At 42.1% G+C, this 17,809-nt stretch overlaps 1 protein-coding gene across 1 annotated transcript; it reads left to right on the top strand.

The window, feature by feature from the left end:
• The first annotated feature begins 12,700 nt into the window (after nt 1-12,700).
• On the top strand, nt 12,701-15,788 carry LOC127307813 (peroxisomal membrane protein PMP22). The gene is made up of 7 exons (XM_051338592.1): nt 12,701-12,895; nt 12,988-13,086; nt 14,139-14,240; nt 14,559-14,634; nt 15,114-15,184; nt 15,266-15,351; nt 15,448-15,788. The coding sequence occupies exons 1-7, from the start codon at nt 12,794-12,796 to the stop codon at nt 15,497-15,499; spliced, it is 588 nt and encodes a 195-aa protein (XP_051194552.1). The 5' UTR covers nt 12,701-12,793; the 3' UTR covers nt 15,500-15,788.
• Nucleotides 15,789-17,809: the final 2,021 nt, after the last annotated feature.

The following is a 17,809-nucleotide window of genomic DNA, read 5'->3' as shown; positions in this document are numbered from 1 at the left end:
CATCTGATTAGGGACGATCATCCATATTAGAGTATATCACGGAAATGCTATATTTTATAATTTATCATTGTAATCCGAATTTATCTCTACTAGTCTTCTTTGACCTCAAGTCTTGTTGTACTCTGTATAAACAACCCATAAGACTCAATGCAATACAATCAATATTTTCGCAACATAGTATTCTCGAAAAAAAAAATCGCAACATCTTATGGTCTATTAATCCCCTCACTCTGTCACCGGTCTAGCTATGTAGGAACGATTGTTGGATGGAAAAGAGGGTAGTTGGCAATAAGCCAACAAGGTTTAACAATCGCCATGATCCTTGTATTTGTTACCTCTCTAGAGCCATTTAGTCACAAGAGACGTATGCTACACAGAGGGATCTACACAGAGTTATGCATACGAATGTAATGATATACATTTTGTAGATATAAAATATATATTTTGTTAACCAAATAAATGGTTAAAGTTTATCTTAAATTACGTGCATGCCTGTTAAACCGAGACGGATGGAGTATATAAAAATAAAAAAATGATAATTTATTACTAGATTAGGTTTATTGCTTGTATGGCTGATGGAATTTAATTATGCAAACCTGAAAGTTTAACATATTACATCTATATGCTGTGGATGTTTTTTTATTTTTTCAAATGCAAGAAATACTTTAAAAACTAGTGTTTTTGATAGCTCCAAAGTAGTCTGAGATCTACTCGAGATCGTTGGTATGAACAATTTTTTTATCTCGACCTTTAACTCGACAAAGTCTAAGCTCGCTCAAGTTTTAGTATGAGCTGAGATTAGCCTAGAGCCTAACTCATTCGAACTCGACTCGTTTGCAATCCTACTTGCTAGACCTACCTTCATGAGATATCGATCGAGAGCGGGATAGTAGTTGGCGAAGTTGGACGTACTGGGGTGGCGTACACTTCACAAACATATGGTCATGTAAATTAGTACTAAACATATGGTCTTATATTAGTGAACAGACGGAGTACTTCAGCGAGGGATAGATGCTCGTAAAAGTAAATGAAAGCACATGCGCATGTTACAATAGCTTTGATTGTGTGGAAGAAATATGGTTGTTGCACCATATGGTATCAAGGACCTTCCTTTTATGTGAGCATTAAGATGGGATATGATCCACAAAAGGGGATATTCCTTTGAATTTTTGGGGTGTTGGAGATATGCCCAAGAGGCAATAATAAAATGGTTATTATAATATATCTTTGTGTTTATGATAATGTTTGCATACCATGCTATAATTGTATTAACCGAAACATTGATACATGTGTGTTATGTAAACAACAAGGAGTCCCTAGTAAGCCTCTTGTATAACTAGCTTGTTGATTAATGGATGATCATGGTTTCGTGATCATGAACATTGGATGTTATTAATAACAAGGTTATGTCATTGTGTGAATGATATAATGGACACACACCCAAATGAGCGTAGCATAAGATCAAGTCATTAAGTTCAATTTGCTATAAGCTTTCGATACATAGTTGCCTAAGTCCTTCGACCATGAGATCATGTAAATCACTTACACCGGAAGGGTACTTTGATTACATCAAACGCCATTGCGTAAATGGGTGGTTATAAAGATGGGATAAGTATTCAGAAAGTGTGAGTTGAAGCATATGGATCAATAGTGGGATTTGTCCATCCTGATGACGGATAGATATACTCTGGGCCCTCTCGGTGGAATGTCGTCTGATTAGCTTGCAAGCATATGATTGGATCATAAGAGATGACATACCACGGTACGAGTAAAGAGTACTTATCGGTAACGAGGTTGAACAAGGTATGGAGATACCGATGATCGAACCTCGGACAAGTAAAAATATCGCGTGACAAAGGGAATTGGCATCGTATGTAAATGGTTCAATCGATCACTAAGTCATCGTTGAATATGTGGGAGCCATTATGGATCTCCAGATCCCGCTATTGGTTATTGCTCGGAGAGGAGTCTCGACCATGTCTGCATAGTTCGCGAACCGTAGGGTGACGCGCTTAAGGTTCGATGTCGCATAAGTAGATTTGGAATATGGTATGGAGACGAAGTTTGTTCGGAGTCTCGGATGGGATCCAAGATATCACGAGGAGGTCCGGAATGGTCCGGAGAATAAGATTCATATAAGGAAAGTTGATTTCTAGGTTTCGGAAAAGTTCGGGATTTTTCCGGTGAAAGACCGGGAAGGTTCTAGAAGGTTCCGGGGTCCCACCAGTGGGCCCACGACCCTAGGAGGCCTAGCATTGGCCGAGGGGATGCTCCCTAGCCTAATGGGCCAGGGGCACCTGCCCCTCAAGGCCCAGGCCGGCCAACCCTAAGGTTTTCCCCAAAACCCTAGGGGGGATCAACTTGGGGGGGAAGAATTCCCCCTCCCCCCTTTGGCCGCCGGCCCTAGATGGGTTTGGGGCTTTGGGGGGCCACCCAAACCGACCTCCCCCCCCCTATATAAAGAGGGGAGGGGGCAGGGGGCGTTCACCCCTTCAGACCTAGCTCTGGCCGCCCCCCTCTCTCCTCCATAGTGCTGTACCGGCTTGGCGAAGCCCTGCAGTTTTTCTCCTCCACCACCACCACCACGCCGTCGTGCTGCTGGGATTCTGTGGAGATCTACCACACCTCCGCTGCCCGCTGGAACGGGGAGAGGAAGGGCTTCATCGACACCGTACGCGCGACCGAGTACGGAAGTGCTGCCGGATTGCAGCACTGGGGATGATCGTCTACAGCAACAACGGGATCTAATCTCGTAGGCTTTGGAAATCTTCGAGGGTTAGTCTCATATCAATCTCGTTGCTTCGATCTTGTAGATTAGATCTTGGGTGTTCCATAGATTAGATCTTGGATTTATTCGTCTTGCGGTAGGAAAAATTTTGGTAATTAATGACAATCCCTATGGACTAATGTTTGCATTGAGTTATATTTGTAGGTGTTGTCCATAGGCAATACTTGAACCATAAGTTGGCTTCAAGATTGCAATAAGAAGCAAATGAAGAAGATCAAGTGTCAAGTATGTCTTGAAGATGAAGATGAAGTGAGCTCTCAAGGTTAACTTCAAGACATCAACGAAATGAAGTGCAAGTTCAAGATGAGCCAACTCGAAGAGATCATATGCTTGAAGCTTGCCATGGAGAAATGAAGTGCAAGTTCAAGATGAGCCATCTCGAAGAGATCCTTTGCTTGAGTCTTGCCATCCATATGGTGATCATGGTTATGTGAAGTTGCGCCGAAGAAGAAGCTCTCCCATGATGGATTATGGGGGAGCAATCCACAAGACTTCGTCAAGCAATCACAATCAAGAAAGGCGTTCCATCTTGTTGCGGTCAAGATCGTCATCATCGAGCTCAAGTGGAATGCGCAAGTATAAGGTTTGCTCTTGATAGGGTTTCTTTCTCACCGGTCTCATAGTGTAGTTGGAGACCGGTTTATAGTTTAGTTGCCGTCCTATCAAGAGGGCTCTCGAGTGAGTAACTCGATCGTATCGTTCGGAGAGAGATCAAACCTTTGCATCCTTGCATCATCTTTCTTGGTTGTTATTTGGATCTTACCCATGTGATGTTTTAGAGCTTGTGCTTATTCTCATGACAAGCTCTAGTTCATCGAAAACGGATTTTGCATAGATCACTTGTTGCGTTTTCGAGTTTGGTGATTTTCTCGGTTTCTCATGTTGAGGTATTGCACCTCTAAAAATAGTAGAAAATCACCCCCCCACTGATTTTTGTTGGGTAGCTTTTGTCGTCCTCTTTCCAACAAAATTGGTTTCACCTAAATCCGAGTTTCCTAACTCAACTTATTGCATTTTCGAGGTTGGAGGTTTTACCGGTGTGTATTTTGCTCCTGGCGGAAGTTCCGGCCTCTACAGCCGGAAGTTCCACCCAGATACTCCTTTCGTCAGCACCCACAGCGCCTTTCTTTTTGCAGGTTTTATTCTCTGGCCGGAAGTTTCGGTGAAGCTGGCCGGAAGTTCCGGTCAGCGAAACTTCCGCCCAACTTCCGGACAAGTTCCGAAAGTCGGCGAATTGTGGCTCAGTATGTCCAGTATGGTTTTTCTGGAATTCCGGAACTTGGCCGGAACTTGGCGGAACTTCCGGTCGCCGGAAGTTCCGCCCTAGTTCCGCCCCTATCTCTTTCTGACCAGGTCGTCTGCGCGGAATCTTCCTGGCGGAAGTTCCGGCCAACATGGCCGGTACTTTCGGTGCCAGCCGGAACTTCCGGCCCCTGCGGCCGGAACTTCCGGTGTTACTTTGAATCGTGCATAACGGTCAGATCTGGAGCCCCTTCTCATATAAATACCTTTCTTCCCCTTTGGAACTGTGTGCTTCTCTCACTCTCTCTCTCCTCCATTGTTGAACTAGAGAAGCTTGCTCTATCTCTCAATCCCTCCATGATTCTTGCCCCCATTTGAGGGAAAAGAGAGAGGAGATCTAGATCTACATCTTGACCAATCAAATCCCTCTCTTTGTGAGTGGAATCCACTAGATCTAGATCTTGGAGAAATTTGGTGTTCCTCCTCCTATTTGTTCTTCCTCTCTTATTCCCCCAATAGCTTTTGTAGCTTTGTTGGAATTTGAGAGAGAAGGACTTGAGCATCTTTGTGGTGTTCTTGCCACTGCATTTGGTGCATCGGTTTGAGTTCTCCACGGTGATTCGTGGTGGTGAAAGCAAGAAGGTTGTTACTCTTGGGTTCTTGGAATCCTAGACGGATTCTAGGCCTTTGTGGCGATTTGTTGGGAGCCTCCAATTAAGTTGTGGATGTGTGCCCCAATCTTTGTGTAAGGCCCGGTTTCCGCCTCGAAGGAAATCCCTTAGTGGAACCGTGACCTAGGCCTTTGTGGCGAGGGTCACCGGAGATTTAGGTGAGGCGCCTTCGTGGCGTTCGGTGTATGGTGTGAGTACCGCATCTTGGGGTGAGGCCTTTGTGGCGTTGGTGTGCATCGAGCAACCACACCTCAAGGTGAGCCTCTTGTGGCGTTCGGGAGCACTAAGCAACCGCACCTCTCCACCGGAGATTAGCACTCACAAGAGTGTGAACTCCGGGATAAATCATCGTCTCCCGCGTGCCTCGGTTATCTCTATACCCGAACTCTTTACTTATGCACTTTACCTTGTGATAGCCATCGTGCTTGAAGTTATATATATCTTGCTATCACATAAGTTGCTTGTCTTGCTTAACATAAGTTGTTGGTGCACATAGGTGAGCCATTGCTTAGAATAAGTTGTTGGTGCACATAGGTGAATCATAGTTTATAGGCTTTGGGCTTGACAAAGTAAACGCTAGTTTTATTCCGCATTTGTTAAGCCCATCTCGTAAAAGTTTTAAATCGCCTATTCACCCCCCCTCTAGGCGACATCCGTGTCCTTTCAGGCTTTGTGGGTGTCTGTCTCTCCCACCATAGTGAAGATTGCAATTTGCACTTTCTATTGTCAACACTAGTATCACCGTTGTGGTTCATGTTCGTAGGTAGATTGGATCTTACTCGAAAACCCTAAACCACATAAAATATGCAAACCAAATTAGAGGCGTCTAACTTGTTTTTGCAGGGTTTGGTGATGTGATATGGCCATGATGTGATGATGATTATATTTGATGTATGAGATGTTCATTATTGTATTATGGCAACCGACAGGAGCCTAATGGTTGTCTTTAATTTTTGTTAAGACCTGCGTGTCTATTCATCATGTAATAGCTTTATTTCAAGTAGTTGTTATAGTAGCTATAAGTGATAGACAACCATGAAGCGGTGCCATGGACCTTGGTGCAATGCTGGTGATGATGGAGATCATGCTCATGTGCTTTGGAGATGGAGATCAAAAGCACAAGAAGAAAGGCCATATCATATCACATATTATGAATTCCATGTGATGTTAATCCTTGATTCATCTTATCTTGCTTAGATCGCGACGGTAGCATTATAAGATGATCCCTCACATTAATATCAAGATAATAAAGTGTTCTCCCCTCGTATGCACCGTTGCTACAGTTCGTCATCTCGAAACATCTCGTGATGATAGGATGTGATAGATTCTACGTTCACATACAACGGGTGTAAGCCATGTTGCACACGCGGAAATACTTGGGTTTGCTTGGCGAGCCTAGCATGTACAGACATGGCCTCGGGACAACGGAAACCGAAAGGTTGAACACGAGTCATATGAATGATATGATCAACATGTTGATGTTCACCATTGAAGCTACATCATCTCACGTGATGATCGGTTTTGGTGTAGTGGATTTGGATCGTGTACCACTTAACAACCATGAGGGATGTTGTATTAAGTGGGAGTTCATTAGTAATTAGATTAAAACATGAACTAATTATCATGAACATAGTCTGAATAGTATTTTGAATTAAAGTTTGTAGAATTGGCATCCGTTTTCTACCATGCGCTAGTCTTGTAATTGAGATAGAAATACTGTTAAGTCTGACAAGTAACTTTACGGACTGGTGCCGTATTGTTAAAGAATCAAGATATGATTAAGTCCTAATGCAAACTTTTAGTAAACCTCACATTGATGATTCAAAGAGCAATGGTTTCAATTAGTACCAAATCATCTTGTCTCCGTGAAACTTGAAGTTCAAATACGTTTGAAAAGTAAGGAGCTGGAAATTTTGTTTTCAGAAATAAGCAAGGTATGAGATATGTGTGATATCTAAGACCCTATTGCAAGATGATAGAATATAATCTAGTGAGACTACATAAACTCATAAGTTTTATGGGAATGTACGAAGGTTGAAGACGCTAGGCATCCCGATCCTCCAACTAGTTGGGCACTAACGATATTCACATATCCATGAAGTGATCGTCCTTAGTATGCACCGTTGTTAAGACTCGTCGTTTCGAAGCATCACGTGATGATCGGGTGTTATAGATACTACGTGTGCATACAACGGGTGCAAGCCAAATTTGCACATGCGAATACTAAGGTTAAACTTTACGAGCCTAGCATGTACAGACATGGTCTCGGAAAGTCGTCATGATTTGATGGATAAAATTATGAGTGAAATTGTTCATCACATTAAAAGGTTACTAATAGTGAAATCTGGAACATTTGTCATGTGATGACCAACTTCAAAGTAAGAACCTCGAGGTTATTGGTATTTGACCAATGGACCTAAAAGTTATTGAAGGTGAAGTGTTTTCTGAGAATGGGGAAAGCTAAAAGAGAAACCACAAAGATTTTTTGGCAGAAAGAAAGAAAAAGACTAGAAAGTCTAGCTCAGGTGTATATAGATGATATACATGTTATGGATGTATTCCTTGTTTCGTCACATAATAAAATTCTTGGGTATTTGTACCAGATTGGTTGGTATGAGGTGTCATACAATATAACGCAATACAAGAATACGATGGCCTAAGTGACTGATAAGTAATATGGTAATAATGCACGTCTGGAACATAATAAAGTGTTATTATGTTTTTCGTTGGCATTCTACCTAGCCCTTAGAGTTTATAATAAAGAACTTAATAAATTGTTATTTTGCTCTGGTCAAATGAAAACAATGAGTTGTTCAAATTATGACATTGCTCCATGTACGATGGATAAGTTATTATAAATCTAAATGGTGAAACACACATACATAACACTGACGCTAAAATGCCATAAGGCAAATGATTTGAATTCCACTTATTTGTGGAACCGCCATTTAGGTCATGTTAGAAAGGAACGCATGAAGGAACTCCATGCAAATGGATTTTTGGAGTCATTCGATTTGTGAATCGTTTGGCGCTTGCAAATCTTTCCTAAAGAGAATGACTAAAATACCGTTCATAGGCCAAGAGTTGAACGGGCAACTAACTTAGTGGAAAAATACATGATGATGTATGTGGTTCACTGGGCATAGTTGTGTGCGGGAGATTCTTTTACTTCATGAAAACTTCCAACAATGAATTGAGTATATATATGTGGATATATTCGATAAGGAAGAAGTTTGAAACATTTGAATGGATTCAAATAAATTTCAGCATGAAGTGAAAATCATCGTAATAGAAAAAGTCAAATATCTATGATTGGATCATGGTGGAAATATTTGAATTACGAGTTTTAGCGAATATCTAAGAGAGTTATGAAATTGTTCTACAACTCACGTGTCATGGAGTATCATAGTGATGATGGAGTATCCGAGAGACGTATCCAAACCTTGTTGGATCAATGATGAGATAAAATAAAATGAAGCCATTATATTTTTGTGGATTATGCTTTAGAGACTACCGCTTTTACACTGAATAGAGCATCATCATGATCCGTTGAAATGACACCATACAAGTTATGGCATGGGTATAAACCCTAATAGTCCTTTCTTAAAATTTTGGTATAAGTAAATGAGTTTACAACCAAAACCAGATGAATATCTTTGTTGGTTATCCCAAGAGAATGGATTGGGAATTCTTCCCACTATGAAGTAAAAGACAAAAGTGTTTGTTAATGTTACTTGCTTATTTCCACGAAATTGTTTTCTAGCGAAGTATTTGAGTGGGAGGACAATAGAACTTGATAAGGTTTATGAACCTAAGCATAATGATCAGAGTAGCGCAGCATCGGAATTGGTTCCGGAAGCGGCCACGACGATCATGGCTCCCATGACTACAAAGTGTTTTAGCCATGGAGATCGAAGTACATATTGAACCTTGTAGTTATGGTTTACTTTGTGATCAAATAAATGATTTGTGGACAAAGGATTGTTTTTGAACAATGATAAACCAACTACATACAAAGAAGTTATGATGGGCCCTGACTCCGTTAAAATGGCTATGCGCCATGAAATCCAAGATAGGTGAATACTTTTTGAAAGTAAATAGATCTATAAAATTGATGGACTTGGATGGAATATCCTTGAAGAAGCTCGACTTGTCGAAAAGTTGTTTACGACAGTTCAAAGAGTTGACTACGATAAGATTAGATCTTCCGTAGTGATGCTTGTAGTCTATATGGATTATTCTAGTAATCGCTACATATTTCTTTTATGAGATATGATAGTAGGATGGCAGAAATACATTCCTTACCAGAAGTGTGTATGAAGGATGTATACTAGATACAAACCAAAGAGTTTTTGCTAGTCCGTGGAATACTAGATAGGTATACAAACTTCAATTGGATGAAGTAAGTATCGCGGAGATGAAATCTTCACCGTATGAAATAATCAAAGAGTTGTGATTTCATCAGAAACGATGAAGATGCTTGCATTTGCAAGAAATTAAGTGGGAGTGCTGAGACATATTTGTAATACTTTATGTAGATGACATATCGTTGATTATAAATAATGTAATTATATAATTGATTAAAAAGGTTTCATTGAGAATTAACTTCAATGAAAAGATATGGACTGAAACATACTTAGTGTCAAGATCTATGAAGATAGATTGAAACACATAATAAGTTTAAGTCAAAGTACATAGAATGGATATTGAAGTGGTTCAATATTAAGAAGGTGTTCTTTTCATGTGAAGGTTTAACAAGACTTGAGTGTATTTGACACTCGATGAGTAAAAACACATGAGTGATTTTAGATCACGAGTAATATGTACAAAGTCAGATATCATGTGCTCTAAAGTGTTGCGAGCATATACCAGAATGATTCATGTAATGATCATTGGACAACAGTAAGAATATCCCTGAGTGCTTTAGAAGAACCAATGATATATATAGTTTTATATGGGTAATGACAAACAAATCACTGTAAAGTGTTGCACCGATATTAGTTTGGTCACATATAAAATAAAATGTCAATCTTAATTAGGCTAAGTTTTATTTAAAAGGGTAGCACAATGAGCTAGAATATGTCTATGCTAGATTTAGATGAGTTCTAAATATTGTGACGGATTCTACAAACGAAGGCAGAGTATGTCATTGTTTTGACAATGACTGAGGATGTTAAGTCGAGAAGTTCTTTGAGAACTTGGTGTAGTTCCGTTAGTGTCAGAACCTTGAAGCTATATTGTGTATGACAATATTAGTGACTTATTTTCAGACCGCGGAATTAAGGTTCCACCAGAGGACTAAGCATATACAATTAATGCCGACTCATTTGGAAAATGAGTGATGCGTTGAGACGCAAATGAATTGCAAAATACATACGTTTCTGAACAGTCAGATCCGTTGACTAAAACCTCTCCCGTGAGCAAAACATGATAAAGCACCAGAAGGCCAAGGTGTTATATCTTTACAAATGTAAACTAGATTATTGACTCTAGTGCAAGTGGGAGACTGTTGGAGATATGCCCAAGAGGCAATAATAAAATGGTTATTATAATATATCTTTGTGTTTATGATAATGTTTGCATACCATGCTATAATTGTATTAACCGAAACATTGATACATGTGTGTTATGTAAACAACAAGGAGTCCCTAGTAAGCCTCTTGTATAACTAGCTTGTTGATTAATGGATGATCATGGTTTCGTGATCATGAACATTGGATGTTATTAATAACAAGGTTATGTCATTGTGTGAATGATATAATGGACACACACCCAAATGAGCGTAGCATAAGATCAAGTCATTAAGTTCAATTTGCTATAAGCTTTCGATACATAGTTGCCTAAGTCCTTCGACCATGAGATCATGTAAATCACTTACACCGGAAGGGTACTTTGATTACATCAAACACCATTGCATAAATGGGTGGTTATAAAGATGGGATTAAGTATTCGGAAAGTGTAAGTTGAAGCATATGGATCAATAGTGGGATTTGTCCATCCTGATGACGGATAGATATACTCTGGGCCCTCTCGGTGGAATGTCGTCTGATTAGCTTGCAAGCATATGATTGGATCATAAGAGATGACATACCATGGTACGAGTAAAGAGTACTTGTCGGTAACGAGGTTGAACAAGGTATGGAGATACCGATGATCGAACCTCGGACAAGTAAAAATATCGCGTGACAAAGGGAATTGGCATCGTATGTAAATGGTTCAATCGATCACTAAGTCATCGTTGAATATGTGGGAGCCATTATGGATCTCCAGATCCCGCTATTGGTTATTGCTCGAAGAGGAGTCTCGACCATGTCTGCATAGTTCGCGAACCGTAGGGTGACGCGCTTAAGGTTCGATGTCGCATAAGTAGATTCGGAATATGGTATGGAGACGAAGTTTGTTCGGAGTCTCGGATGGGATCCAGGATATCATGAGGAGGTCCGGAATGGTCCGGAGAATAAGATTCATATAAGGAAAGTTGATTTCTAGGTTTCGGAAAAGTTCAGGATTTTTCCGGTGAAAGACCGGGAAGGTTCTAGAAGGTTCCGGGGGTCCCACCAGTGGGCCCACGACCCTAGGAGGCCTAGCATGGGCCGAGGGGATGCTCCCTAGCCTAATGGGCCAGGGGCACCTGCCCCTCAAGGCCCAGGCCGGCCAACCCTAGGGTTTTCCCCAAAACCCTAGGGGGGATCAACTTGGGGGTGAAGAATTCCCCCTCCCCCCTTTGGCCGCCGGCCCTAGATGGGTTTGGGGCTTTGGGGGGCCACCCAAACCGACCTCCCCCCCTATATAAAGATGGGAGGGGGCAGGGGGGCGTTCACCCCTTCAGACCTAGCTCTGGCCGCCCCCCTCTCTCCTCCATAGTCTTTGTCAGAAGCTTGGCGAAGCCCTGCAGTTTTTCTCCTCCACCACCACCACCACGCCGTCGTGCTGCTGGGATTCCGAGGAGATCTACCACACCTCCGCTGCCCGCTGGAACGGGGAGAGGAAGGGCTTCATCGACACCGTACGCGCGACCGAGTACGGAAGTGCTGCCGGATTGCAGCACTGGGGATGATCGTCTACACCAACAACGGGATCTAATCTCGTAGGCTTTGGAAATCTTCGAGGGTTAGTCTCATATCAATCTCGTTGCTTCGATCTTGTAGATTAGATCTTGGGTGTTCCATAGATTAGATCTTGGATTTATTCGTCTTGCGGTAGGAAATTTTTTGTTTTCTATGCTACGAACCCCATCATGGGGGTCCATGTAAATTGTACGAGTAGTACATGGTACCTTTTTGGGACGAAACTAGAGGTCAAAAGGGGGCCATCACCACGCCTTGCTACACCTCCCAATAGTCCCATGTAGAAAGCCGTCCCATGGTGAACCCCGTTAATGTACGCACGCAAAACAAACACAAATCCATTCGCTTTCCTTGTGCGTTATCACGTTCTTCCTCCGGTGAACCGTACCACTGTTGGGGGCGTCAAGTAGGACAAATACTTTTGCAATGTTTCATCATATTTCATTGTTTCAGGGGCGGATCCAGCGTGTAAGCAGGGGGGGAGCTGCCCCCACTGAATTTTCACTTTCTTTGTAATATGCCATGCTAAATAGTGATTTGCCCCCACTTAGAAAACAATATTTCTCCAATTAGCACATCTTCGCCCCCTCTAGAATTCTTTCCTGGCTCCGCCCCTGTCGGATTTTATTCCGTCCAAACAGACTGCAGTTCGCAAAAATTTAATGAAACTGGATGAAACACCATGGCACGAATCTTAAAGGGCCATATCGATGGCCAAAAGGAGGTGTAGCCTATACTCAAGATGCTTTGTGGGCTTGGGCCGGACCATCCGGCCGAGCGATCCTGGGGTACTCCGTACCTACATTATGTAAGAGGCTAACTCCGCGCAATGGGCCGAAGCGTACAATTCTCCGTCCCTCATCTTCGTCTCTTTTTTTTTTTTGCAAGCCCTCCTTCCTGCCTAAACAATCGAAAAGATCAGTGGCAAAATCGGACACAACAAAAATCGCTATCGCGGCGCGAGTGTGCTCTGAGAAGCAGGTGCGCGGTAGATCGAAGCGGCTCGGAGCCTGACGCCGGCCGCCATGGCAGGAGGAGGCGGAGATGCAGGAGGAGGGGATTCGCTGCCTCGCAGGGCGTGGAAGCAGTACCTGCTCCAGCTGCAGCTCCACCCTCTCCGCACCAAGGTCCTCATCGCTTCCTCTCTTGCTGTTCCCGTTCGATTTACCTGATGATTGGTTTCGGCGCGATGTTCTTCGCCTGGGTTTGGCCGGTGCAGATGATCACGGCGGGGTGCCTCGCCGGCGTCAGTGACTCCGTCGCGCAGAAGCTCTCCGGGTACCAGTCGATCGAGAAGCGCCGCCTCCTGCTCAAGATGGTGAGGAACGCCGATGCTTCCCTTTTTTTTTTTTTGTCTTGATTTTGTACTGGGTGGTAGATTGATTTCTGTGTATGGAATCGTGTTCCATCATCTTGGGAGAATAGATGATTTAGTAATTGGATGACGATATGTCAGTTCAATTCTGCCTCGGATAGTCCATATCAGATGGATTCCAGTGGAGAGATGTCTATAAACTGATAGCTAGCTTTAGTTTCAGACTTTTCAGTTCATCCTTGGAATCTGGGTAATCTTGTGTGTCTTATTGCCTGTGATTGCTGTTTTTTTATTGTGTGATTTAAGTTACCGTTGCATAGGATTCAGTTGGTACTTAAATTGCCAGTGTATGTACAGATCGGCAAGTTGACTGCATTGCTAGGTATTCTGTACAGATTAGTTATGCTCTATCTGAAACAATCTGGAAAATTAAGACTCACATTAAACATTTGCTTTTGGTACTTGATTGCTTCTTTTGGCACTGAGCTACTCCCCAGCCTTTGCATGCTTCACCTGTCTATATATATGCTGGTGAATGGTTGTGTCAAAGAGGATGTCGTGATGTGTAGATTTATGAAAGAGGATGTGGACTTCACCTATATGTGGAAATGTGCTAAAGATTGAAGTGGGCTTGGCTATTTTTGGCACATGGCTTCGCTGTATGGGGAATTGTTCTACTTAAGTTGTTCTTTGATTTGATGTGATATGATAGCCTGGATTCGCAGTAAGCTACTGTGTGACCATCAAACAAGCGAAAATCGAAAACTTACGTTTCTGAGAGTTTACGTGAGAAAAAGGACTCGAGCATTGTATCTTCACCTGTTACTTGTTTTTTACTTTTTAACAGAGTAGAGATATTTGCAGCTGATGGACAATGGATATTACTCGACATAATATCAGTGATTTTTTTTTGTCTATGCTATCTTGATAACTCAAAAAACATAATCACAGATAGGCATGTGTGCAATATATGCTTCTCCGCTGTCGATTATGATGCTTTCTTTTTGTGCTTTTTGTATTAGATATGACACGATGTACTCGATGATTTGCTGCAGATGTTTGGATTCGCGCATGGAGGCCCATTTGGGCATTTCCTGCATAAATTGTTGGATTATATCTTTAAAGGAAAGAAGGATACCAGAACTGTTGCTAAGAAGGTATAACTCTTATCATATGGTAATCCATATCTTCTCATTCTCTTTTTTTTGTGGTGGCTATGTACATATAAATAGTCTTCCCAGAAACAATACAAGTTCAAATGAACATATGTAGAGCATTGTACACTTATTTCTCCTGAGTTTGGGCTTCAGCATACTAGTACGGACCATCACTGTAGTTAGACTAATATATATCTACTGCTAGCAAATTTCCGGAAATCATGATTTAAGTCAAACAAGCACTGGTCGACAGTCTGTACTTGATAGTATGTCATCAGAATGCATTAAGATATTTCATAGATTTTATACTCTTTACAGGTGTTGCTGGAGCAGATCACCTCCTCTCCGTGGAACAACCTACTCTTCTTATTCTATTATGGATATGTTGTCGAGAGTAAGTCAGTAATTTCCAAAATGGTTTAGATCTTGTGCTAATCAGAAGAGTTCCATTGGCAGCTCTTTGACAATTGCCAGAGATAATTTGATTTTATTTAACTATCATGCAAGTATGATTCTGTCATACAGAAGAAATTAATAGCGCAGTAGAGTATAGGAACTGAGCAGGAAAAAAAAGAACAGAATCAGAACATGTGTTTTCTGAACTTCTTTCAGCTGGATTTTTTGTCCAAATTTCCTGTCCGATTTTTTTATCAAACTTCTCTGAACACACTCCCCTCAGAATGGACAGTTGTCCAGAGGATGTGCAAAACTATCCACAAATTATTCTGCCAGTTTCCCGAGTCCTTGAATACAGTGTTGTGTACCTAAATAAGATGATGGTCTATCTAAATCGAAAGGAAGTTTTGAATCTATTTCCCATGTCTATTAGTCAACTCCATAGTACTTATCAGTTATTGGCACGTTGCAATGTAGAGAGGCCTTTCAAGGAGGTGAAGGCTAGGGTCAGGAAACAATATCCTTCAGTGCAGTTGTCTGCTTGGATGGTATGTAATTTGCATATGGTATCACTGCTTCCCTTGTGAGTTTCCTCTACAGCTCATTAACAAGATATAGTCAACACGCAGTTTTGGCCAATAGTTGGCTGGATAAACCATCAGTACGTGCCACTCCAGTTCCGGGTTATTGTCCACAGCTTCGTCGCATGTTGTTGGTAATGTTATCTTGGTTGAACTCTTCGGTTTCCCGACTCAAGCGCATGGTATTCCCTATCAGGTCTCTTACCCGGTCATCCTTTGATTTCCTGCAGGGGGATATTTCTCAACCTCCGCGCCAGGGCAGCTTCTTTGAAGCAGTCATAGACTGGTTTAGAAGCAAGATTGTGGCTCGGCTCCGACATGGAGTAACAACGATGCTAAGCTTGATATTGTGTACTGCTGGTAGTTCAGTGTATTTAAGTTGTTTGAGGATTTAGAATATTTCTCTAGAGTTTAGATTGTTCGTTGCTTCCTGATGATGCGAGGCTGCTTATCAGGGTACTCTGTTATTCATGCTCTGGAAAAAAGAGTGCTCTGCTATTGCCACATAAGCTCTGTGATACTGATGGAACAAAATTATATTAGCCAAGCTTATATTTGGCCTGCCTTTCAACGCAAATTTGTACATCAGCTTAAGCTTTTTTATTCGCTGTTCCTTTTGAACGGAAGCGCTGGTCGTTGAAGGCTGGGTTTTCATGTTCTACTGTTTGACAACATGTGCTTCTCTGGTAAACTCAGGAACGGGCTAAAGCTTAACCAATCAAATATTCTACACGCCCAAAGGAACTGTCAGTGTTCTGTTTTGCTGTGCTGTTCAGGCACGGGAGGCCCTGCTTGAAAAGTTGAAACTGAATCTTCAACGTACGTAGCCCTTATTCTGCTTTGCAATTGCCGTTGCTGGTAGGCTGGAGGCTAAGCGGTTACAAGTAGAAGCCGTCAACGTCCGCATGTCGTTGAACTTGATACTACTTGGCCTTGAATTGAACTTGACAACTTGGCCTTGAATTGAGAATTGACCCTGCCCTGGCACAACGTCTCTGAACAATTCAAGGTTCCAACTGGTTGATCATTGGGTGGTTAGTGTTGGTATTATTTCTTGAGAGGACGTAGTGTCTTTTAAACCGTAGAATAGTTCGTGGTGCTCATTTCCCTGTAGCAAAATAATTGGCTTGTCTCCCGCCCATCTGGCGTTACACGTCGACAGGAATTAGTCACCTGGACTAGTATTATCTGCTTGTATCGTGATCAGAGCTTTCATATAATTAAGGACGTTACAGGGGCCGATGAGGAGGCGGTCACGAAAAACCATCCAGGGCTCCCGCCCCTCGCCGGCGACGCCAGCGGTCCACTCTGCCTTCGTTGGCCTTGGGGTTTTGGAGGTGTGGGGCCACGGCCTCTCGCCGGCGGGAGTTTTTTTTTTTGTTAGTGGTCTTTTTCTGGGATGGTGACGTGGCGGCTACATCCTAAAGTCAAAATAAGTTTCTCCCTATTCTATTGGCGGAGGGCGCGTGAAGTCGTGTGCCCGGCGGATCCCCTAGTATCCGGTCGATTTCCATGTTCGTTGGTGTGGTTTCTTCTGGTCTATGGATGTTAATTTTGGCGACGGTTGCTGCTCTGATGCGCTGGTCCTTTTGGATCTTACCACGATGACTTCTTGTTTTTCTACTACACCAAGCTTTACTACGACAAGGTTTGTCCAGCTTCGATGATGGAGTGGCGAGGATGGCGGACGCCTTTGGCTCGTGCTAGTGTCTGTAGTCGTCGCTCGGTGATCTATTAGCATACTAGTAATTTTTATTGCTTTTGAGTCTATTGATACTGCTATTGATGATTATTAATAGATTGATGAAATTTTAGAAAAAAAAGGATCGATCTGTTTTCAACAGGAAGTACAATCCTCTAGTTTCTATTTGTAACTTCTTGGGAAAGTTATGTGTGGTAACCATGTATTAATTCCTCCCAACGTTTTGTTTTAGGCCAGTGCTATTTGGGCATGGCCATGCTTGATTAACACATCAGATGGCTGCCCTAGTGCAGATGCGCTGAGTTCAAACGCTGCCCTAGTGCAGATACGCTGAGTTCAAACGGTCCTGGGAAAGCTATGTCTCGGTCCAGCTTTTAAAATTGACAATTGTTTGTTCTACATCAAAACTGAATTAGAATCAAACTAGAGTGAATTTTCTGTACACATGCATGGATGTGGGTGCGTTCTATACCGTCGTTTTATTTCTTAGGATTTCTACTCTCCGTGGTAGACGAAAAAGTAGCTCTCCTCTTTTTATCCGAATTTCAAAGCAATACAAATGATGACGGAAACACCTACCGGCGCGTCCCAAATGGACGCCGACAGTTGCGCCGGCACAGTTGTATAGGGCGCGAAGGCGGGAGCTCCTTAGTTTAGGGATGGTCATCCCACACCGGCGCGCCCAATACAGCCGACCCCTAGATTTGATTTTCCCTTTTCATCAAATTTTAACATTTTGCAACCACTTCAAACAATAATTTACAGTGTTTAAATATACAAATTATTTCACACACATGCATAGTTTACAAATATAATTTAAATTATTCATTCAAGCATCAAATAAATTGTAATCCAACAAGTTCATGAATCATGAAGCATTTCCTCTCCGT

The sequence above is a fragment of the Lolium perenne genome, chromosome 6, assembly GCF_019359855.2.
Source record: "Lolium perenne isolate Kyuss_39 chromosome 6, Kyuss_2.0, whole genome shotgun sequence".
NCBI classification, from domain to species: Eukaryota; Viridiplantae; Streptophyta; class Magnoliopsida; order Poales; family Poaceae; genus Lolium; species Lolium perenne.
Note: the sequence above shows the minus strand (reverse complement) of the source record. Positions and strands in the feature narration are given on the sequence as shown.

Coding starts and splice junctions, on each gene's coding strand:
- LOC127307813 (XM_051338592.1), top strand. CDS start 12,794: ATGGCAGGAGGAGGCGGAGATGCAGGAGGAGGGGATTCGCTGCCTCGC. Junction 13,087..14,138: donor GCCGCCTCCTGCTCAAGATG/GTGAGGAACGCC, acceptor GATTTGCTGCAG/ATGTTTGGATTCGCGCATGG. Junction 15,352..15,447: donor AGCTTCGTCGCATGTTGTTG/GTAATGTTATCT, acceptor GATTTCCTGCAG/GGGGATATTTCTCAACCTCC.